A 24,604-nucleotide genomic window follows, 5' to 3' on the forward strand; every position below is an offset into this window, starting at 1 on the left:
ATCGTCATTCATGACTTTATTTATCGATCGAAATCTAAAGATACTTTTTCATGCTAGGATCTGTCGAATGAAGCGAACAAACCGCGACCTAATTAATGAACCCCGCAATAAAATTCATTTAAATTCGTCCCGTTGCCAGCTGCGGTAGGCGACTATGGAATCTGAATTGAAGCGTCTGACAACAGTCAAATTTCCAGTTTTTCTCTTATCTCTCGCTCTCGAATAACGATATTTTAATACGTAAACGCGATAAACAGAAGAGATAAAAGTAAGTTTAACACTTATTCGAGTGATGGATCGATAAATGATTCATAAAAAAGAGAATCGAAACAGCGTCTGACAACCAAGTCAAATTTAAATCTGCTCTCTCTGCTGAAATTTATTCACGTGGGACTGTGGGTTCTGACTTTTTTACGTAATTACGAGATCATTTCAATCGATGACGGTAACTGAAAGGATTTTCAAGGTATGGTTATTGAGGTAAAAGTGCAGATCCGCACCTCTCCGCGTAAACAGTTCAATCAATTACATGAAATATCATTGTTTCAGATTCAAAATGTCATCAGCAATTCATAATAACATTGCCATTGGACTTGGTTGATTTTAAGATATCTTCATTAGAAAGATTTTAGACTGGATTCTGTCATTCAGTAGATTGCGTCAATCACGAGAGGTTCGGATCTGCACTTTTACCGGTTACTGACTGTGTGGTGGTTAGGGCGTTGTTAACGTTCAAATTTTAGGGTGTGGTTAGAAAAATATCCTCCTACTACTACTGTCTGTCACACCTGCTCTGAAAGAAAGTAGTTAACGTTAGTTACCTAATCGTTGGTGGTAAGCTTTTCATAATCAGTGTGGTGTGTGAAAATATCCGATCGTGAAACTTAACCTCAGACAGGTTACTGACTACATCGAGTACTACAGGACTTTTGGGGGAAGCTAATGTCTGTTTCAACTTGGCTTGAGAGCACATCATGTGGCCTAACTCAGTCAGTTTTGGCGCTACATACCTGATAAAAGTCTTATTAGGACCAGAATGCACTGGCAGTCGACCTAAAACATTGATTTTTAATCCATTTTTAAACTGTGTTGAAGGATATCCAAAAAGTCTTCATTGAAAGGGGTTCATGAGAGAAAAGTGACTCCATGATTTGAAAGTTTTAACAATATGTCTCCATGCCTACCGACTGAAATGTGATACGTAGGCATGGAAACATATTGTTAAACTTTCAAATCATGGAGTCACTTCTCTTCATTTAACCCCTTTCAGTGAAGACTTTTTGGATATCCTTCAATACAGTTTCAAATGGATTAAAAAATGATGATTTAGGTCGACTGCCAGTCCTTTCTGGTCCTATTAAGACCTTTATCAGGTATGTAGGCCTACTACCAAAACTGAGTGAGCTAGGCCACCCGGAATGCTCTCAAGTCAGGTTGAAATAGTCAATAGGCCTGTCTATGGTTTACTCGTTTCATGATCGCATATTTACCAAAGACATCAAATTATTTTTAAATACCACCAACGATTGTAGTAGAATTATAGGCCCCTATATTAGAATTATAATTATAATATATTATTAGGTAACTAGGAGGGGGTTAACAAAGTTTCACTCGACAGTCTGTGTTATAATCGTCCTGTTGATTTCTGAAAAATATTATTCTTTATCTTCTGTAGAAATAAGAGATCACGATTTTCAGCGAATTTGGATACGAGACACATTTCAGTAAAATAAGGATCGGGACTTCGTCGTGTACGGAGTGAAAATATGGCGGATAATGAAGCGTTCAGCGCGGATGCTGAGCGCGACGACGGACCTCAACCGGAGCCGCCCTCTTATGAGCAATCTGTAACCATCATCGAGAATGGAGAACCACGGCCGAAATATTCCAGCGCTGTGGACGATAAAGGTGGCGCTACCGGTGATGAGAATTCTCCGAACGGAATCAAACCGTTAACCAACGGAAATACGCCGATTACTGACGAGAAGTAAGCGTTACGAAATAATCCCAGACCAGGGTGGCGCCACTGAACTGGAAAACCGGGAGAACTCGGGTATTAGCAAAGTCAGGGGAAACTCAGGAAATTTGAAAAATTTCAAAAGAAACCTGGAAAACTCAGGGAATTTGGATAATGCTATTGAGTATATATCCTCAACGCGCCTTGCTGTTCCCCTAGTCCAAGATGAGACAGTCTAGCCTCGTCCAGTTGTATGAAAATCGGCACAATTTGGCGCAGGCCTTTATACCCTATGATAAGCTTTCAGTGATTGAATTATTTGAATCTCACTTTTAGGGATAAAGAAAAGACGGACTCTGAAGAAGAGGTCGCGATCAGAAGAGTAGGAATTACTGAACTTGTAAGTTTGAATATCTAGTCGATCAACGTGGGTCCCGCATCGAGAGATCGATGAGTTGTAGAGATTGATATTGATCTCAGTATTTCAATAAATGAGCAAAAAAACAAGAGTTGATGATTAAACAGCTCATTCTGACAGTTTTGGCTAAACTTAATCGGGGTCTATTTTCACTTAAAACTCGAATGTTTTGGTTATTTGTTATTTCATGTTTTCAGTGGGGACTACAATTAAAACTTGACCATTTTAAACATTAAGTTTTTCATGAAACCCGACCCTGAGAAACGAATAAATAATTCATTGATTATTTACCTGAATGGTTATTTGACAATTTTCAAGCATTCGATTGTATTCGATATTTTTCGCCAATTTTATCTCTTTTCGAAAAACAGTTTCGTTTCGCCGATAAAGTGGACGTTCTATTGATGATTGTTGGAACGGTTTCCGCGGTGACGATGGGTTGTTCGTTTCCCATCAATCTCGTCGTTTACGGCGAGGTGGCGGACATTTTTGTCGGAGACGCGCAAACGAAATTCGTAACTTCGACGGTCAACGTGACGTCTGCGACTGTGTAAGTTTAATCTCGCTGTGTTACGATACAAACTATCATTGATGAAACACTTCATATGAAATCCGGCGCTTAGAACAAAAAATAGGGTCCTAAAAGATTGCGAATTGCAAGGGTGGATTCAATTTAGGGGGATGGATCTATAATGAAAAAAAAACTACTTTTAACTGGTATCATTCTGCTAGAATGAAAAAAGCAAGCTAAAAAAGATATCTAGTGTTTCAAGACTTGGAAATTCTGGTAGGCCAGTGTTATATTTCATGAATAGTCTGAGTCAGTGCCTAGCAGTCAATCGAAATGAATATTGCCCATCCCTATTGTTTCTGAGCGGCGCGGAGACTCGATGTTAATTCAAGAAAACCTGTCATCGCTGCTTTGTGGCTGTATTTAATTTTGGATGTTTTTATTTTCAGGTCACCGACGACGACAAATACATTAAGTCAAGTGTGGATGCTCTGCATTTTTTTCTGCGTCATCGGATTGGTCGTGTTGTTGCTAGGTTACCTGTCGATAATGTGTTGGGTGTTGGCGGCCGAACGTCAAACGGAGAGGATTCGATCTCATTTTTTTCGCGCCATTCTACGTCAGGATATCGCGTGGTACGATTTACACGCGAGTGGCGAACTCAATACTCGTCTAGCTGAGTAAGTCTTATTCTACAGTTTCAGGGGGGGGGGGTAGTTTCAATGTTATTACGGTTTTGATGGGGTTGGGAAGCAGGAGGGATATGTCTGGATGGCCACTGACCTGGAAAACTCAGGGAATCAGAAAAATAAGAGAAAGTCGAAGGAATTTTGCCAAAAAAAAACAACCCGGAAAACTCAAGGAATTGAGATATGCTATTGACCACGTGTATACTCAGGAAATTTCCCCATTCACCTGCAGCAGATTCAATCGGGGATTTCTCCATTCACCTGCCGCAGGTTCACTCAGGGAATACCTCCATTCACCTGCAGAAGGTTCACTCAGGGAATACCTCCATTCACCTGCAGCAGATTCACTCGGGGAATTTCTCCATTCACCTGCAGCAGATTCAATCGAGGATTTCTCCATTCACGTGCCGCAGGTTCACTCAGGGAATACCTCCATTCACCTGCAGCAGGTTCACTCGCGGTATTTTATATCTTGAGTTGAGAACTCAGGAAGTACTTGGGGGAGGGGAGTGTAATAAGAGTATAGAGGGGTATCTTTTAGGGAGGCAGTGAAATAACGTGTCAGAAAACCCAATATTGCTGCTTTGCATCCATATTTATTACGCTACTGTTTTCTAACAATAACACCGGTTTGTTTGCGTTGTTACTATAGCGACCTACCAGCGATACAGCGTGGAATCGGTGATAAAGTATCCACGTTCCTCCAGTGGACGACGACGTTCATAGCCGGGTTCGTTCTGGGATTCGCGAAGGGTTGGAAGTTAACGCTGGTGATTTTAGCGGTGACGCCGTTATTGGCTCTCGGTGCGGCCGTCATGGCTCGGGTAAGTGCACAACCGAAAAACAACACTAAAATACCATCTCTGTCTAATGTCTGTGTTTGCAGTTTGCATTTTCAATTGAGAGATTGTCTCAGGTGAAGTTCTCAACACATGTGAAGTGTAAACATCAGTTTTTGGAAAATGTGCTCATAAAATGTCTAATGTCTGATGTTTGTAGTTCATTTTCAATTAAAAATGTCTCAGGTGAAGTACTGAACACATGTTGAAGTGTAGATGATCAGTTTTGGCCGATAAAATGTCTAATGTGTGGTGTTTGTAGTTCATTTTCAATTAAAAATGTCTCAGTTGGAGTTTTGAACACATGTGAAGTGTGGCTGATCAGAAAATTGGAAGAATGCCTTCAGGGTTGTAGGATCCATGTTGGGCGTCGATAACAGTTTTGGACCTACGAACAACTAATCAGTAATTTCAACCCTATAAAACCAGCCGATAAAGTTTCAGTTTTTATCTCGTTTGTAGTTGGTTCAGACGTTCAGCGGTATGGAATTGAAAGCGTACGCTAAAGCTGGAGCTGTAGCCGAAGAGGTTCTCGGTGCTATCCGTACGGTTCAGGCGTTCGGAGGAGCTGAAAAAGAAACAAACAGGTGCAGAATGGAGTTTCATAGAGTTTGTTTCGCTTTAGGTCTTTCAGATCTTGGATTCCCAAGACTGAACCTTATTAGATTTTTCATAGAGTTTGTTCGTTTTGCTTTAGGTTTTTCAGATCTTGGATTCCCAAGACTAAACCTTATTAGATTTTTCATAGAGTTTGTTCGTTTTGCTTTAGGTCTTTCAGATCTTGGATTCCCAAGACTAAACCTTATTAGATTTTTCATTTTAACCTCAGGACGGTATCACAGTTTTTGAAGTGTTGTAAGTTACCAGCATTCGAACCTGCTTACCTCGAACTCGAACCGGCTTTGTTACTTAGCACTGATCTTGGTTCCCGAAAACTAACCCGCTATTAGATTATTCATTTAACCTCACGATGGTACAGTGTTTGAAGTGTTGCCCGCACACACTGTAAGCAGACGGCAGGACTCGAACCCACTTGTCTTTCAGCACTGATACTGAAGGCAGCAGCATAAGCCTTATCCCGCTGAGAGCTACTGAGGCCGTTTTACTTAAGGCCTTTTTATGAACACTCGATTAGTATATTCGAGTATGCAAAACGTTTTTATGAGCATGGATTATGTCATAATCCGTCATTTTTATGAACATTGGTTATCATAATCGATTAGCATACTCAGCATACTCGCTCGGCGAGCAAGTATGCCGATTATCTAATCCAACCGATATGGTGTTCTCGGTAGAAGTCGCTGCTGAGTAGGCCATAATTGAATATTTCTACCTGGCGTTTTTATCAACCAACATACCCGGTTATGCTAATTGACACTAATCGGCTATATAATCTAAATAGCTAATCTATTTCGATTTTGCTGGTTCATAAAAAGGCCTTATATCATGACAACTGGTTGTTAAAAAGTTGTCGTAAAAAAGCTGTTGCTGAAAAGTTGATCGAATATGATGTTTAGAGTACAAATATAGGTCGCCGAAACCGGAGCAGTTTTAACGGAATTTCATTTTCATCTCGTAGATATTCGAAGAATTTACTGCAAGCGAAGAAGGTCGGAATTCGCAAAGGAGCCGTATTCGGAGTCGGAGCCGGTTATTTGTATTTCATCATTTTCGGAGCGTTCGCGTTGGCGTTTTGGTACGGAGCTAAACTCGTACGCGAGGAGAACTTCAGCGCCGGCACCATTCTAATGGTACGTACACGTTTTATATGCACATCATTTGGGAAAAGTTTAAAACTCAAATTTAGGTTTCGTCGCTGTTGGTTGATTCTTGTTTTCAATGATTTACCGATGATTCTTGTTTTCACCCGGAAATCACGAAAAAGATGGGTAATTTTCTTTTCTTTGAAAAAGTCAGGGAATAGTTACGGAATTTTCTAGAAAAACGAAGCTGAAAACCAGGGGCCGGTTGCATAGTCATGGCTTAGACTTAAGACCAGTCTAAGACCGACTTAGTTCTATAGCCAATCTAACAATTTAAGACCAGTCTTATGATTTAAGACCACTTTTGAACTTAAGTCACAACTGTGCAACTGGCCCGAGGGAAATTTGTTGAAATTGCTAGATCGCGCGTAAAATCAAACAGTTTCCATCTATGTCTTACTGATTTTATACTGCGTTAATTGATTGCATTTCTAGCGGATCAAGTCAGAGGAAACAATGTGCGTGTCGGGGAATAGTCGGGGGAAAAGCAAATAAGATAATATCGGTTACTTCGAAGACCGATCCTCACGCACCCACACGGTCCCTCAATCTATGGATGATAATCGAACTCCTGGGCCCAGTTTCATAGACTGAGTATCAAAGTTATCCCTAGGGATAAATCCTCAATCTGGTTGACAACCACCATAGTAACAATGAGAAACCATGGTTATAACTGACAAATTTCAAAATGTTCCCAGGGACTATTTTTCTTCCATATCTATGAAACCCAGTCCTGCTGATTCAGAATAGTTGATCTCATGTTTCAGGTATTTTTTGGAGTACTGTTCGGCGCGATGTCTCTCGGCAACGCGTTACCGAATATCGAAGCGTTTTCTAAAGCGCAGGCGGCCGCCGCGACCATTTACGACATCATCGATCTCGTGAGTTCGCAAATCAATTTTACCCCCCAGTCGAAAATTTTCGTTTTTTTTTTTTTTTTTTTGGCGTTCTCGCGACATATCTCGCAAATGCGGGGATTCGAAAAAATATTGTTCCACAATTCCACTTGTTGTTTCGAAATATTTGAGAATTAGATCAAATTTTGTCTAATCCGATAAATATTGGCGAAATTCAATTTACACTTCACGTAGCATACAATACATGTGGTTCTAAATAGTCGATAACTTAGAAGGCAACTTTCTTCAATTTGTCTTGAAAATCACCTTCATCCACCAGTCGCCATTTAAGTCAAACTTTATCACTCGTAAAATACTTGCGGAAAACTGTGTAATTTTGGATTCATGTTTATGTGGAATGTGGAAATGGCGCGTTTGCGTTTTGAACCAGAATGAAAGGTAAATCTCTGAACTGTTCTTCGATCGTTGATAGGTACCGGAAATCGATAGCAGTTCTACTGAAGGAACGAAACCAAACATCGACGGAAATATCGAATTCTCAGACGTCAGTTTTAGGTATCCGTCCAGACCGGAATGCAAGGTAAACTCATCATAATCTTACGCTAATCGTACTTAAGTAATATATGATGTCATAGGGGGATTGATTATGGAGGTAGCCATCTTTTTTCTGGAAGAGTAGATCGGTTCGATGATATCATAGGGATATTCTATGATGTCATAGGGGGATTTATGGATAGCCAGTCATCTTTTCTCGTATTTGTTAGTTTGAATTATCGTTCAGATTTTGTCCGGCTTTTCGATGGATGTTAAAGTTGGCCAGACGGTGGCGCTAGTCGGTTCGAGCGGTTGCGGTAAGAGTACGACCGTTAACTTGTTACAGAGGTTCTACGACGCCGAAGGAGGTTCGGTAAGTTCGGCTTTTTGAAAATCGGCGGAAAATCAGGGAATTTGAATTTTTGGTGTCTTGTTCTTGCTGGTGATGAGTGACCTCTTGATAAGAAACAGCCCTCGCTGAGGGCAACTTATAATTTAATCAGGGAATATTTGGTCAAGTGTCAGGGGGTATTAGAGGATTTTGGATTCTCTGATCTGTAAGAACTTCAGTTTACAAACTATGTAGACTACAATAACCCTAACATCAAACTTTTTCAAAGACTTTCGCTTTAAGTCTGCAAAGTACATATACGATGAAATTTGTTGTAATTCTGGCAGGTAAAAATAGATGGCGTAGACGTGCGAGATATGAATTTGAAATGGTTGCGTAATCACATCGGAGTGGTCAGTCAGGAGCCGGCGTTGTTCGCTACGACGATCGCCGAGAATATCCGATTCGGCGGCGACGACGGCGCCGTCACTCAGGCTGAGGTCGAACAGGCGGCTCGTAACGCAAACGCGCACGACTTCATCATGCAATTACCCGAGGTAACTATATACCGGGTATCTGTTATTCCTCCTCTACTGGGTACCTGCTACCTCCCTCTGCTTATTGTTCACAAGATCTGCTGATTTATTGAGCATACTGCAAAAATCAAGCTAGTTCGCGCCGAGTTTCATCGACTGGTATTATCTTAATCCTTGGTTGAGCCCGATTCATAGCTTATCGTTGTTGATCTCCGGGTCAAAAGTGAACACCAGGGACCAGTTCCGTAGTCTAGTAGCCATCTCAAATGTTTATACTGGTCTTACCGGCAAGTCGTTAAATCGGTTATAAAACTAAGATTGTCGTAGACTGGTATTATCATGAAAATTGACAGCAGTCTATAAAACTGGTTCCTGTTGGATAACCCGTTTTAAAAAAGATTCACTCGCAAGGTTCACTCATGGACTCACCCGTGCTAGACTCACCGGTGCCAGACTTGCCCTATGCGGTTTTCTACGGGTATCTAATCTATTTTGTCGTGTGATTTATAGCGGTATGAGACCATGGTCGGAGAACGCGGAGCTCAGTTGAGCGGCGGGCAGAAACAACGTATCGCCATCGCCCGCGCTTTAATCCGTAACCCTAAAATATTGTTACTCGACGAGGCGACGTCTGCCCTCGATACCGAGAGCGAGGCTATCGTACAGGAAGCCCTGGAAAAGGTTGGTAAACCCTGAATAATTTTGATTTTGTAATTTTGTTGAATCATTAAAATCATCTTGAATTAGTAACTAATCATAATTTTACTGAATCATTGAAATCATCTTGAGTTAGTAACTAATCATAATTTTACTGAATCATTGAAATCATCTTGAGTTAGTAACTAATCATAATTTTACTGAATCATTAAAGTGATCTTGAATTAGTAACTAATCATGATTTTGCCGAATCATTGTTGAAGTCATCTAATGTTGAACTAATCATAATTTTACTGACTGATTTTGAAGTAATCTTGAATTAGTAACTAATCATAATTTTACTGACTGACTGATTGATATATTTCAGGCGAGTAAGGGTCGTACGACTCTAGTAATCGCTCATCGATTGTCAACGGTTCAGAATGCCGATCTGATCGTAGCCGTTAAAGATGGCCGCGTTGCCGAACAAGGAAACCACGATAAACTAATGTCGGAACGCGGGTTGTACTACTCGCTAGTCACTAGTCAGGTAAATTGTCATCGTCACTAGTCGTGTTCGTAAATGCTAGTCACAAATACAAATGTCTATTTCAACCTGACTTGAGAGCATTCCAAGTGGCCTAGCTCAGTCAGTTTTGGTAGTACATACCTGATTAAAGTCTTATTAGGGCCAGAATGCATTGGCAGTTGACCTAAAATATCGTTTTTTAATTCACTTTACACTGTATCGAAGGATATCCAAAAAGTCTGCATTGAAAGGGGTTCCTGAGAGAAAAGAGACTCCATGATTTGAAAGTTTAACAATATGCCTCCATGCCTACCAACTGAAGTTTGGTGTGTAGGCATGGAAACATATTGTTAAACTTTCAAATCATGGAGTCACTTCTCTTCACTTAACCCCTTTCAGTGAAGACTTTTTGGATATCCTTCAATACAGTTTCAAATGGATTAAAAAATGATGATTTAGGTTGACTGCCAGTCCTTTCTGGTCCTATTAAGACCTTTATCAGGTATGTACTACCAAAAATGAGCGAGCTAGGCCACCCGGAATGCTCTCAAGTCAGGTTGAAATAGACGTTAGTCATTACTAGCGCTCGTTGAATTGTTTATTCAATTGTTTTACAGACCGAGGATTTCTAGAATCAGATACCGTAAACCCCGCCCGGGTATGGGTTTCTTTCCTCTCAATTCTCGCACATACCGTAGTATAAATATACCGACGCGAAGAATGAAAAGAATCCGAAATTTTTCCTTGAATTAATATCTATTCTACGTTTCAACTGTATCCGTAATGATCTTTTCCGCAATTACTATTAATATCTATTTCAACTGGACTTAGAGCGCATCAGGTGGCCTAGCTCGGTCAGTCTTGGCGCTACATACCTGATAAAAGTCTTTAAAGGACCAGAATGCACTGGCAGTTGAACTAAAACATTGAATTTTAATCCATTTTGAACTGTGTTGAAGGATATCCAAAAAGTCTTCATTGAAAGGGTTTGAAAAGAGAATTTAACAATATGTTTACATGCCTACATACCGACCACCAGTCGATAAAGGAAACATTTCGGATTATGACTGGCGGACTGATATTTATCTCCGTATTCAGTGTTAATGAGCAAAACCTAATCTCATTGCGTAATCAGTCTCTTGGTTCGGGGGCTGGTTGCACAGTTGTGGCTTTGAGTCCAAAATGAGTCTTAAGACTGGTCTTAAATTGTTACGTTGGCTACAGAACTCAGTTGGTCTGAGACTGGTCTTAAGTCTAAGCTGTGAATGTGCAATTGGTCCCTGGATTGTATATATTAAATCTCATGATTAAGTTATCGCACTAGATGAAGATGAATTTTAGGATATACGCCAAACGTGAACATTTTCGTCCGGTTTTATTCCGAGTCTGGGATTGTATATTATCTTTACAACACGGAGTGTTTCGTAAGCGGTGTGGAATTTATAGCGCTTTATGTTTTTCCGCAATGTCTCAGTTATATCTATGAGACTTATAAATGAACACGGCTTTTGTTGATTCGGCACGGGAATCCTGCTCACGTACGCGCGCCCGGGAATCCTGCTCATGCATGCGTGCCCACAGATCCTGCTCATGTGCGTGGGCCCGGGAATCCTGCTCATGGGCGCGTGCCTGGGGATCCTGCTCATGCGCGCCAGCCCCTTGCCTCGATTATTGCAGTATTTATAACACTGCTTCTATTTTATCAATCTTCTGCTTCGTGATCGTATAAAATACAGGTTTCGGTTGCGACAAAAGAATTAGTAAGTTTGAAGACTGTCGTTGGTGCTGGTGTTGTTTCACTGTGACTGTAGAGTATATTCTATGCGTCCCTCCACAACCCCCCCCCCCCCTGCACACAGTCTGCCTGCACTAGTGTTCGTTCGTTTGTATTAAACTACTGGCCTCAAATCACACACGTCTTATTACACACTATCAACACTATTTAGATATATCCCCCTCCCCTCTCCCCTCGTTCCATGTTCTCTTAGAGAAAGTCTGAAACGTTGTCTCAGTAAATTATTGTTCTTGGTAAAAAGATTTCATTCTTAATTACATTAATCATTTCAATTTATTAATCTTATACCTATCCTAATCGGTACCTCTGAGTATAAACTGTTCTATTCTAGGAATTATACGAGTTATATTTTCATGAATGAATTTTCAACAGCAGGTCTCACTGTTGATGTGATATTAGGATATCGATTTCATACCCTGCTAATTGAATGAAGATTCGATTCATCGGAGTTCAAATCTGACGACAGCAGTTTCTATTCCTTTGTAGGTTACGGAAAAATCACCAGAAAATGACAGTGAAGGTAAATACAAAATGCACAACCTTTTTCCACAGTTCAGGATCCAGTTCCACTGTTCTGGACCCAGTTCCACAGTTCTGGACCCAGTTCCACAGTTCCGGATCCAGTTCCACTGTTCAGTATTCAGTTTCGCAGTACGGGACTCAGTTCCACAGTTCCACAGTTCAGGACCGAGTTCCATAGTTCATAATCGAGTTCCGCAGTTTAGAATACAGTTCCACAGTTCTGAACCCAACTCCACAATTCTGAACACAGTTCTGAACCCAGTTCCACAGTTCAGGACTCAGTTCCACAGTTCAGTATCAAGTTCCACAGTTCTGGACCCAGTTCTATAGTTCAGTATCAAGTTCCACAGTTCTGGACCCAGTTCCACAGTTCAGTATCAAGTTCCACAGTTCTGGACCCAGTTCTACAGTTCAGTATCTAGTTCCACAGTTCTGGACCAAGTTCCACAGTTCAGGATCCAGTCCCACAGTTCTGGACCCAGTTCCACTGTTCAGTATCAAGTTCCACAGTTCTGGACCCAGTTTGACAGTTCAGTATCTAGTTCCACACTTCTGGACCCAGTTCCACAGTTCAGGATCCAGTCCCATAGTTCTGGACCCAGTTTCACAGTTCTGAATCAAGTTCCACAGAGTTAAACAGTTGCGGGCTCAGTCCGACATTACTAGAACTAGGTTGTGTATCAGAAATACCCAGATCTCACTGGATGCTCGGTTGTTTATTCACTAATGATCGATGTAATTCTGTGTTTATTATTTCAGATGAAGATTCCGAATCAGAAGTGATGATTGTGAAACCGGCGTCTGCCGTCGGTTCCGGTCTCGTGCGTCGTACGTCCAGCAGCAGACACCACGAGACGTTCAGACGTCGCGGGTCACTGACCTCCAGTCAACGCAGTATTCATAGTTTACAACGTATCATGTCCGGCGAACAACCTCAACCTGATGACGAAATTATTGAAGATGTGAGTTTTAATTGGGGATTTAGTTCCTGGGTCAGTTCCACGGGTTTAGAGTGATGCAGAGTTAACTCTCGATCTGGACCTGGATAAGGAATACTGACAGTAACTAATTCTGCTCAGTGAATATGAGGGGAACCCAGGGCCCAGTTTCACAAAAAGGTTTAACTCTTAAATCGATTTAATTTGTTAATTGATTCAGTTTATCTTAAATCGATTTAGGCCTCAATCAATCCTTTTTGTGAAACTAGGCCTGAATCTCGTTCAGCGGGGTGATGGGAACCCTGAGGAGCACTCAGCGGGTTGAGGGGAACCCAGAGTGGCGTTCAGCAGGGTGATGGGAACCCTGAGTGTTATTCAGCGAGTTGAGGGGAACCCTGAGGTGAATTCAGGAAAAACTCGGGGCATTGATAAATTGGCGAATTGTGGCAGTCCCCTGTTCAACCCGGTTCTGGTTGAAATAAGTCTATTGAATTGTTAATTTGTATTTGAACAGACAAAGGCGGCCGATAAACGAGCTGCTAAACAAGTATCCATGACTCGACTGTTGAAATTAAATCGTCCCGAATGGTTGTTTATTTTACTGGGTTGTTTCTCAGCGATCATCACCGGTGGAGTTCAGCCGGCGTTCGCGATAGTATTCAGTGAGATACTCGGGGTAAGTCGATTTCACGTCGATCAGTGGCATAACCCACTGGGTCCCTACGACTCATTAAAACGGATAATGTTTTTAAAGCTGCCTGAAACTGCTTTAATTTGAACAAAATTCCCAAGGCTTCAATTTTGAGAAATAGGCAATTATACATTCTTGTCTGGTTTGTAGTTCTATAGTAAACTACGCCTAGAAATTGGCATAATTTGGACGACAAACGTTAGAAACCATGTTTAGTAGTGTATAGGATAAAAATTTGCTTACAAAACAGCTGAATTACTGGTTTACCGAGATAAAGGAGGAGAAGTCTGCTGTCATTGGGATATGAAAGTGATGCAGACGCTTCCTGAAAATTGGAAATTTCCTCCTAGAATACTCCTTATATGCCTATCTAGGATTATCCGTAGGGACTCTGATTCTACTACGATATCTGAGGTAATCAACTCCTTATAAAATAGAAATCAGACGTAAAATTGATGATTTCATTTTCAGGTATTTGCGATTGTTGATCCGGACAAACAGTCCGAACGGGCCGTGTTTTACTCGTTGATTCTACTGGGAATCGGAATAGTTTCCGGCGGGTTTTACTTCCTACAGGTATTGAACAACACCGCGGTTCTTATAACTCGTAAACGATCGAATTGTCTTTTTAGCAAAAAAACCCGTCTAAAATGTCGCGCTCGTTATTTTCAGAATTTCATGTTCGCTATATCCGGCGAGCGGCTGACGTTACGTCTAAGACAGATGGCTTTTAAATCGATACTTAAACAGGTCAGCGTCCGAGACCGGTTCCACGGTTATTAAGTCAGTGCATTTGCGTACTGTAATGGCCGATTTTGCGTACAGAGGGGGAGGGGGTTGAAAAATTCAAATTTTATGCGTACGTAATTAATGAATGATCCCATACCAAAGTGACTATGAAGTGTTAATTGTTGCTAGGTCAACTATCAACTGGTAAATTCCATAAATCTAAGGTCACTTGCTGAAAAGTTGGTTAAAGATAAGCGGCGGATAAATGTTATAGTAACATGGACTTTTAATTGTCACTGTCACCCCAGCTCTGACCAACTTTTGAGCAACTGTAGCACCTGGTATTCTCAGAAAGTTGATTTGAAAGATTTGATTTCGCAGCCTGATGCGACGTTTTAAAAAGTAATAAAGTTTGATATATTTGTAGGAGATGGGATGGTTCGACAACAGCGCGAATCAAGTTGGAGCTCTAACAGCGAGACTGGCTAGCGATACATCTCTAGTAAAAGGGGTATGTTAATATCGACTTATTGAAGACAATCCGGCTCTAGGACGTCATAAAAAACCGAAATTGAATCAATAATGTCTTTTCTTAAAGGATTGATGATGTCATAGGGGGATATACGGAAGAAGCCATCTTTTCTTATTAGTTTGATAAGGTCGTAGGGGAATTTTTATGGGGGAAGCTTTTCAATGTTTAGAGACATTCTTCCTGCCTTCATAAATCCCACTATGACAACATAAATTTGACATTGACGATGATGTCATAGGTGGAATGTTATGTTCTTCCTGCCTTCATTTGACATCGATGATGATGATGTCATAGGTGGAATGTTACGTTCTTCCTGCCCTCATAAATCCCACTATGACGACATAAATTTGACATTATTGGGTGGAATGTTGTCATTGTTTTTGCAGGCTACTGGATCGAGGTTCGCGATTATAATCCAAGCGATTGCTAATCTCGGGGTCGGTATTCTCATCTCGTTCGTCTACGGCTGGAAGTTGACGCTGGTCGTGTTGTGTTTCCTGCCTCTGATGGCCGTCGCCGGCGTGATGGAGAACAGGATGCTCACCGGATTCGCTAAAACTGACAACAACGTCATCGAAGAAGGCGGAAAGGTCGGAGAGACGATAATTCGATTTCGATTTTACAGGGTTCTTACAGATCATTATTTTCCCATGCGGGGAAAATCAGGGAATAAGAATTTTTGTTGTTCTTGCTGGTGATGAGTGGCACAAGGAACCTCTTGATATGAAATAGCCCTCACTGAGGTTATCTTATAATTTAATCAGGGAATTTGAATTTTTGGTGTCTTGTTGTTCTTACTGATGATGAGTGGCACAAGGAACCTCTTGATAAGAAAAAGCCCTCATTGAGGATATCTTATGATTTAATCAGGGAATTTTTGATTCCCTTATCTGTAAGGACCCTGACGCTTCCAATAGACTAATGACTTGTATTAGAATACTCTCATGTTGAAATTGTTTATGTCTTAATAAAGAAACTAATATTAACTGTATGGAAAATTTAGTAATAGACTAATGACTTTTGTCTGGATATCTGATGTCTGATGTTGAATTTGTAGATCGCGGTTGAAGCTACTGAAAACATTCGAACCGTTTCATCATTGAATCGACAACATTATTTCTACAGTAAATACATCAGTTTCTTCGAAGCCCTTCACAGGTAACCACCAGAAATATATGAAAATACCAACAACGCAGTCTACTGCAAGTAAAACGCATGCGCAGTCTACCGCAAGCGCCATAGACTTGCAACTTAGGTCTATTTCAACTTTGCTGAGCAGACGTCCGATCGCCTAGCTCAGACATCCGATCGCCTAGCTCAGTTATTTTCGGTAGTGAATACCTGAAGCACAGATGGGCAGTTGAACTAAAACATCAATTTTTAATGCCGGTCCTAAATCATACTCGCATCACGTATTTTCTGCCAACACTGACTGGGCCACCTGATGTGCTCTCAAAGTTGAAATAGACATTAGTCCCAATTAGTTTCACCAATAAATGTCTCGATTTAAGAATGTCGCAATAGAAGCTTGATGTGATTAATATTTCAGCCAAGGATCTAAGATTGTCAGTTATTTCAGAAAGGGATCTAAGATTGTTAGTTATTTCAGACAGGGATCTAAGATTGTTAGTTATTTCAGACAGGGATCTTAGATTGTCAGTTATTTCCGACAGGGATCTTAGATTGTCAGTTATTTCAGAAAGGGATCTAAGATTGTTAGTTATTTCAGACAGGGATCTAAGATTGTCAGTTATTTCAGACAGGGATCTTAGATTGTCAGTTATTTCAGACAGGGATCTTAGATTGTCAGTTATTTCAGACAGGGATCTTAGATTGTCAGTTATTGTTAGTTATTTCAGACAGGGATCTAAGATTGTCAGTTATTTCAGACAGGGATCTAAGATTGTCAGTAATTGTTTGTTGTTTCAGACAGGGATCAAGGAAGGCTCACATCCACGGTATCACTTACAGCTCCGCTCAATCGATCATATATTTCGCGTACGCCGTGTCGTTCGCTTTCGGGGCATACCTCGTCGATCAGGGCGAAATGGTGTTCATCGATATTTTCAAGTAAGTTCTATCGATTCAATCGTTGAGAATATTACGGACCTAGTTTAAGTTAAAAGATTTAAGATGGCTGACTGGTGGCCATCTTGGCATCTATCTCTTATTATAGGTCTTTCCTTGCGTTTTGATGGATCTCGATAAACATATTGCGCTTGCGATTTATTTTAGAAAAAAGGTCAAAGATGGCTGACCGATGGCCATCTTGGCATGTATGTGTACGAAGTAACTTAGGCCTTTTTAACTGTACAAAATCTGCGGGAGGTAACTCAGGCCCGGGAGGTACTAGTCGGCCTGAGGCAGACATTTCTACTTGGATTCTCGACCACGTTGAAGCGAAGTTAAGTAACGAAGTTTCTCTTCATTTTGCTTGTAGAATATTTGGAGCGATTACGTTCGGAGGAATGGCGTTCGGCGAGGCTACGACCGCCGCTCCCGATTATTTCAAAGCCAAGGTCGCCGCTCACAAACTGTTTAGACTATTCGATCGCGTTCCGGAGATTGATTCGAGCAGCACAGACGGACTGAAACTGGTAGGTGAAAATAGCGGAGTTGTCTTCGGTACGAAGATTTAGATTTGAAATTTATGTCGCTTTTGAGTTCATTTTCATTGTTTTATGGAAATCTTGAGTCAAATGTTGATAAGTCGGGACCCAGTTCCACGTACCTTAAACATAAATTGGACCTAAAGAGAGCTAAAACATGGAAAATTAGCCAATTTTGTTGGAATTGGACCCTGTGGCTATTGATTAAAGACCGGTTCTATAGCCGATCTAACAACTTAAGACCGGTCTAAACTCATTTTAGTTCTATAGCCAATCTAACAACTTAGGACCAGTCTAAGCTCATTTTAGTTCTATAGCCAATCTAACAACTTAAAGATCAGTCTTAAGTCATTTTGGTTCTATAGCCAATCTAACAACTTAAGACCAGTCTAAGCTCATTTTGGTTCTATAGCCAATGTAACAGGTTAAGACCAGTCTAAGCTCATTTTGGTTCTATTGCCTATCTTACAACTTGAGATCAGTCTCAGCTCATTTTCTGAAGCTAATCTAACAACATGAAACCGGTCATAAGATTTGAGATCATTTTTGGACTTTATTCATGAGTCTGAACCAAGGTCCATGGTTTTGGGTTAGAAATGTGGCATTAGTTTAGGAACGTTGGTTATGAACTCGTTTTACCTGGAACCGGATCCGATACTTTTACTGTTTTAGAAAATTCCGATGGCTTTATTTCTACTGTAGAACGTGGACAGTTTCTCCGGTAATGTCCGATTCGAGAAGGTGAACTTCCACTACCCGACGCGTCCGAACGTGCGGGTGTTGCGTAATCTCGACTTGTCGTTGAACGCCGGTGAAGTGCTCGCTCTGGTCGGTAGCAGCGGTTGCGGTAAGAGTACGACCGTTCAGCTGATTGAACGATTCTATAATCCGATTACTCCTCATCAACGTAACGTCAACGCTTCAAACATCGATCTGAAACCCGGACACGTCGTATGTATTCAACTTATACTCATTTCTTAATTCATTTTCTGACAATACATAAATTAAGGCCATAAGTTAGAGACAGAGTCTACTGCATTTTACAAACTCTTACTCAGTATTTGACACAAATTCGGGGTATTATTTTACCAGTCTCAACTTTACGGCAGTAAGAGACAGAGTCTACTGTATTTCACAAACTCTTACTCAGTATTTGACACCAACTGGGGGTAGAATTTTACCAGTCTCAACTTTACCGCAGTAAGAGACAGAGTCTACTGTGTTTCACAAACTCCTACTCAGTATTTGACACCAACTCGGGGGAGAATTTTACCAGTCTCAACTTTATCGCAGTAAGAGACAGAGTCTACTGTATTTCACAAACTCTTACTCAGTATTTGACACAAATTCGGGGTATTATTTTACCAGTCTCAACTTTACCACAGTAAGAGACAGAGTCTACTGTATTTCACAAACTCTTATTCAGTATTTGACACAAACTCGGGGTAGAATTTTACCAGTCTCATCTTTACCGCAGTAAGAGACTGAGTCTACTGTATTTCACAAACTCTTACTCAGTATTTGACACTAACTCGGGGTAGAATTTTACCAGTCTCATCTTTACCGCAGTAAGAGACAGAGTCTACTGTATTTCTTGACTTAAAGTGACTTGTATCTATTTTTTCTAATTTTCTCAGATGTTAGACGGTCACGATGTGAAGGATTTGAACATTCAATGGCTGCGATCTCGTATCGGTATCGTCGCTCAGGAACCGGTTCTATTCGCTACAAGTATCCGAGAGAATATCGAATACGGAGAGAACTCTCGCGTCGTTTCGATGGATGAAATTATCACAGCGGCTCGAGACGCGAACATTCACGACTTCATACAGTCGCTACCACTGGTAAGTGAGGTTTCAGTCGCTACCACTGGTAAGTGAGGTTTCAGTCGCTACCACTGGTAAGTGAGGTTTCAGTCGCTACCACTGGTGAGTGAGGTTTCAGTCGCTACCACTGGTAAGTGAGGTTTCAGTCGCTACCACTGGTAAGTGAGGTTTCAGTCTCTAACATACACGACTTCATACAGTCGCTACCACTGGTAAGTGAGGTTTCAGTCGCTACCATACACGACTTCATACAGTCGCTACCACTGGTAAGTGAGGTTTCAGTCGCTAGCATACACGACTTCATACAGTCGCTACCACTGGTAAGTGAGGTTTCAGTCGCTACCATTGGTAAGTGAGGTTTCAGTCGCTACCACTGGTAAGTGAGGTTTCAGTCGCTACCACTGGTAAGTGAGGTTTCAGTCGCTACCACTGGTTAGTGTGGTTTCAGTCGCTAACATACACGACTTCATACAGTCGCTACCACTGGTAAGTGAGGTTTCAGTCGCTACCACTGTGAGGTTTCAGTGACTGATTAAGTTTAACTGTTCAGGACCCCTCCGCTGTTGTAAGAGAAGATATGAATCAAAACATTGAAAATAAACTGGTTTTAACTCACAACTATAGAACTGGATCCTGAGTTCAGAGTTAACTCAAACTGACAACTGCGCAACTGGATCCTGAGGTCATTTGAGGTCCGGGTTTGAGGAAGTATCGGTTTACAAAGTTTAAACAACGCCATATTAGAAACAATGCATGGTTCCCACAGTATCGGGAAATTGGGAAAAACCTTGAAATGATCATTCCCAGTTTGGAAATATTTGGGAATTTGAGGGATATTTTGGAAATTCATTTACATTTCACGTATTGCATTTGCCAAGGGCAACTTTCCTTCAGCAATTTTTACTTGTAAATCACCTTTATCAACCAGTCACCACTAAAATGTTGACTGTAGTATGATGATATCTGTTCATTACCATTTGGGAAAATTGTTGAAAATCACCCGTGTAATACTTGGGAAAAACCTGGGAATTTCTAATCTTTTTGAACGATGACAATGAATTAGAATTAGAATCTTGTTGTGAATGTTGATATCTGTATTTCAGGGATATGAAACGAATGTAGGTGATAAAGGCACTCAGTTGAGCGGCGGGCAGAAACAACGTATCGCCATCGCCCGCGCTTTAATCCGTAACCCTAAAATATTGTTACTCGACGAGGCGACGTCTGCCCTCGATACCGAGAGCGAGGCTATCGTACAGGAAGCCCTTGACCGCGCTCAACGAGGTCGCACGTGCATCGTCATCGCGCATCGGTTGTCCACGATTCAGAACGCGAATCGAATCGCGGTGATTCATCGCGGCGTCGTCGCGGAGATCGGTACGCACGCCGAGCTGATGAAACACGAGGGCGCGTACTATAAACTACAACGAGCTCAAAACAGATCGAAATAATCACGAATCACTGAGGAGATCTCACCTAACAAACCATGAATCACCGTGGAGATCTCACCTAACAAACCATGAATCACCGACGAGATCTCACCTAACAAACCACGAATCACCTTGGAGATCTCACTCAACAAACCACGAATCACCTTGGAGATCTCACTCAACAAACCACGAATCACCTTGGAGATCTCACTCAACAAACCACGAATCACCTTGGAGATCTCACTCAACAAACCACGAATCACCGAGATCTCACCTAACAAACCATGAATCACCGACGAGATCTCACCTAACAAACCATGAATCACCGAGGAGATGTCACTTAACAAATAGGAATGTCATAGGGGGATTTATGGAGGCAGTCATCTTTTCTGCATGGTTATTTGATGATGTCATAGGGGGATTAACGACAGGGCATCTTTTTTGACAGGGTGATTTGATGATGTCATAGGGATTTTTTGAGGGTGATTTTATGATGTCATAGGGAGATTTATGGAGGCAGTCATCCTTTCTGCAGGATTACATGATGGTGTTATAGGAGGATTTATGTATTGATGTCATAGGGGGATTTATGGAGGCAGTTATCTCTTCTGCATGGTTATTTGATGTCAAAAAGGGATTTATGTATTGATGTCATAGGGGGATTTATGTTTTGATGTCATAGGGGGATTTATGGAGGCAGTCATCGTTTTGGCAGGATTACATGATGATGTAATAGGAGGATTTATGTTCTGATGTCATAGGGGGATTTATGGAGGCAGCCATCTTTTCTACGGGGTAATTGATGATAATATTGGGGGGGATGGATTTATGGAGGCAGCCTATTTTAAAGAGTTTGTAAAGATGATATTGAAAATGGTCCACTACTATACAGGGCTCGGTTTCATAGACCGGTATCAAAGTTATCAGTAGGGATAACTCATAAATCTGGGTAACAACCACCATAGTAACAAAGAGAAACCATGATTAAAACTGATAGATTTCAAAATGTTGCCAGGGACTATTTTTCTTCCACATCTATGAAACCCAGCCCTGGTATATAACTAACGCTGCTTGATTGTTTATTAATTCTCAGTATTTTTAAATTATTATAAAAGTTTGAATTTCTTTGTAACTGTTTGCATCGAATTGTGTAAATATAGACGATGATCCTACCCTTAATACGGGATAGGGGTACTGTTAGGTTGGTCTGGAGCAGAGTCTGCCCTACTCCGGGATTTATAGCTTATCCGTGACCACAACCCTTAATACGGAACAGAGGTACTGTTGGAGCAGAATCTGTCCTACTCCAGGATTTATAGTATATCCATGACCACAACCCTTAATACGGGGCAGAGGTACTGTTGGAGCAGAATCTGTCCTACTCCAGGATTTATAGTATATCCATGACCACAACCCTTAATACAGGACAGAGGTACTGTTGGAGCAGAATCTGTCCTACTCCAGGATTTATAGTATATCCATGGCCACAACCCTTAATACAGGACAGAGGTACTGTTGGAGCAGAATCTGTCCTACTCCGGGATTTATAGCTTATCCATGACCACAACCCTTAATACGGGATAGAGGTACTGTTGGAGCAGAATCTGTCCTACTCCAGGATTTATAGTATATCCATGACCACAACCCTTAATACGGGGCAGAGGTACTGTTGGAGCAGAATCTGTCCTACTCCGGGGTTTATAGCTTGTCAATGACCACAACCCTTAATACGGGACAGAGGTACTGTTGGAGCAGAATCTGTCCTACTCCAGGATTTATAGTATATCCATGACCACAACCCTTAATACGGGACAGAGGTACTGTTGGAGCAGAATCTGTCCTACTCCGGGATTTATATTTTATCCATGACCACAACCCTTAATACGGGACAGAGGTACTGTTGGAGCAGAATCTGTCCTACTCCGGGATTTATAGCTTATCCATGACCACAACCGTTAATAGGGTACAGAGATACTGTTGGAGCAGAATCTGTCCTACTCCGGGGTTTATAGCTTATCCATGACCACAACTTCTGAAATTTTTGTCTTTTAGTTTTATCGACCCATATCAAGAATGATAACCACTATTTTTATAGACAACGTTTTGACCTTTTATAGTTTATATCTATTTTACTGTTTGTTCACAACTATACACGTTAAACAGTTAAATCCGCCCAGAGTTAAAGAAAAAAAAAACAGATCTGTGATTTGAGATACTTTAGGAAAACTAGAACATCCTTAGGCCAGTTCTACAGTCGTGAGTTAGAGTTAACTCCGAGTCGGAATTAGTTCATTTTCAATGAGTCAAATCTTAACTCGCAACTGTGGAACTTGGTCCTCATCCGTTGATACATGTTCGAAGCAGGGTAAAGATTTTAGTACTTCACATTCCTTTTAATGTTTTAAAACTCTAATTTTGTATTCTTGAAAAACTATGAAACAGGGTGGCCACTTACCTGCAGGGCCTGGTTCCATAGTCATCAAGACTTAAGACCAAAAGTGGTCTTAAATCTTAAGACTGGTCTTAAGTTGTTGATTGGCTATAGAACTAAGTTGGTTTTAGACTGGTCTAAAGTCTAAGCCCTCACTATGGAACCGGCCCCTGGAAAGATCTTGTAAAAAAGTTTAAATCGGGGAAAATTCAGGGAAATTTGTTGAGATCGCTTGATTGCGCGTAAAATCATCGTGCCCGTCTATGTCTTACATATTTGACTGCATTATTTGATTGGATTCGTAGCAAATCAAGTCAGGGAAAACAACGCACAGGGCAAAGCAAGTCCGATAAAAGTGGCCACCCTGAGTAACTATTAACTGTTTTAATGTATGTTCCGTGTTTGTTGAAGCCCGGTGTTTATTATTGTTATGAAATATCAACATCCTTTAACCCTTTCAGTGCTGACTAATTAATACCCTATAGTGCTGAAGATAATTTGAAAATTCTGAAAAATTCCACCCTAGTGTGTTGAATAACGGGAATGCCACTATAGTGCGTCTACACCACGGCGCGGTGTATCATTAGTTACTGATATTTCACTATGTTTGACAGGTGCTGCCATCTTTCAAGAGAGATAATTAGTATTAACTAATTAAATCAATACACCGCAGTGCGGTGTACTAGCAAAATCCTTCACTGATTTGTACACCGCACTGTGGTGTACACGCACTGAAAGGTTTAATCGTATGAAGCTAGTCTAATATCAGTATCTTGTTCGGGGAATCCCTAAGATTTTCGGGGATTCAGACTAATTTATAGCATAATCTTATTTATTCTGATGTTTTTTCGTAACGTTTGTAGTTTGCTGTTTTAGTTCTTATATTAACGATATTGTATTATTTGTTTCGAAAAAATAAATTAGTTATGATTAACTCAGTCCAGAGTGACTTATTTGTAAGGTTTTCTGCATGGACTCTCAGGCACTGGGAGGATCCAGGTGACTTTTACGACAATTTTCAGTAAAATCGGCTCAATTGATTGGACCCTGCCAAAAATAAATTTTCCCGAATGTATGGCTCGAATCGACTCTTTCTAATAGCTTACTTCGGTAAGCGAGTTTGCGATGCGTTCAACAAAGCGTCGAATATTCGCTGAATACAATTTTTTAGTACCGTAATTCGGAATTTTTCTTTAGTGAGATTTAGAAAACCAAATCGAATAAAAGTTCTCTCAATTAAAACCAGACTTTTGAAGCGTAACACTGCTTATTTCTATATTGATGAGCAAATATTTCATCCAGCAGAATTTACACTAGAGCTTCATGTTTTTGTCAAAAGTAATTTTGACCCAACTAAATCGATCTTTTTTTTCCGAAAACAAGTTAAATTAAAACAATTTTCAAGAACAAACTTTTAAACTCATTCGTTATCATTTTAGGATAAGTGTGTAATTTAAGATATTTCGATTGAATTATTAATTTAGCAAAAATTATACGCCGG

At 40.8% G+C, this 24,604-nt stretch overlaps 1 protein-coding gene across 1 annotated transcript; it reads left to right on the forward strand.

Annotated features, from left to right (window-relative positions):
• Nucleotides 1-391: 391 nt before the first annotated feature.
• LOC141912289 (ATP-dependent translocase ABCB1-like) lies at nt 392-23,938 on the forward strand. Its single transcript, XM_074803530.1, has 27 exons — nt 392-466; nt 1,676-1,987; nt 2,294-2,357; nt 2,747-2,913; nt 3,336-3,566; nt 4,228-4,399; nt 4,877-5,001; nt 5,994-6,165; nt 6,945-7,058; nt 7,507-7,614; nt 7,816-7,941; nt 8,247-8,456; nt 8,946-9,116; nt 9,460-9,621; nt 11,882-11,915; nt 12,677-12,879; nt 13,370-13,531; nt 14,018-14,122; nt 14,219-14,296; nt 14,703-14,786; nt 15,194-15,397; nt 15,865-15,965; nt 16,737-16,877; nt 17,248-17,404; nt 18,119-18,367; nt 19,054-19,260; nt 20,346-23,938. The coding sequence occupies exons 2-27, from the start codon at nt 1,767-1,769 to the stop codon at nt 20,691-20,693; spliced, it is 4,116 nt and encodes a 1,371-aa protein (XP_074659631.1). The 5' UTR covers nt 392-466; nt 1,676-1,766; the 3' UTR covers nt 20,694-23,938.
• The last annotated feature ends 666 nt before the right edge of the window (nt 23,939-24,604 follow it).

The sequence above is a fragment of the Tubulanus polymorphus genome, chromosome 10 (assembly GCF_964204645.1).
Source record: "Tubulanus polymorphus chromosome 10, tnTubPoly1.2, whole genome shotgun sequence".
In the NCBI taxonomy this organism is placed as follows: Eukaryota; Metazoa; Nemertea; class Palaeonemertea; order Tubulaniformes; family Tubulanidae; genus Tubulanus; species Tubulanus polymorphus.

Coding starts and splice junctions, on each gene's coding strand:
- LOC141912289 (XM_074803530.1), top strand. CDS start 1,767: ATGGCGGATAATGAAGCGTTCAGCGCGGATGCTGAGCGCGACGACGGA. Junction 15,966..16,736: donor TTCTTCGAAGCCCTTCACAG/GTAACCACCAGA, acceptor TTGTTGTTTCAG/ACAGGGATCAAGGAAGGCTC. Junction 19,261..20,345: donor TCATACAGTCGCTACCACTG/GTAAGTGAGGTT, acceptor TCTGTATTTCAG/GGATATGAAACGAATGTAGG.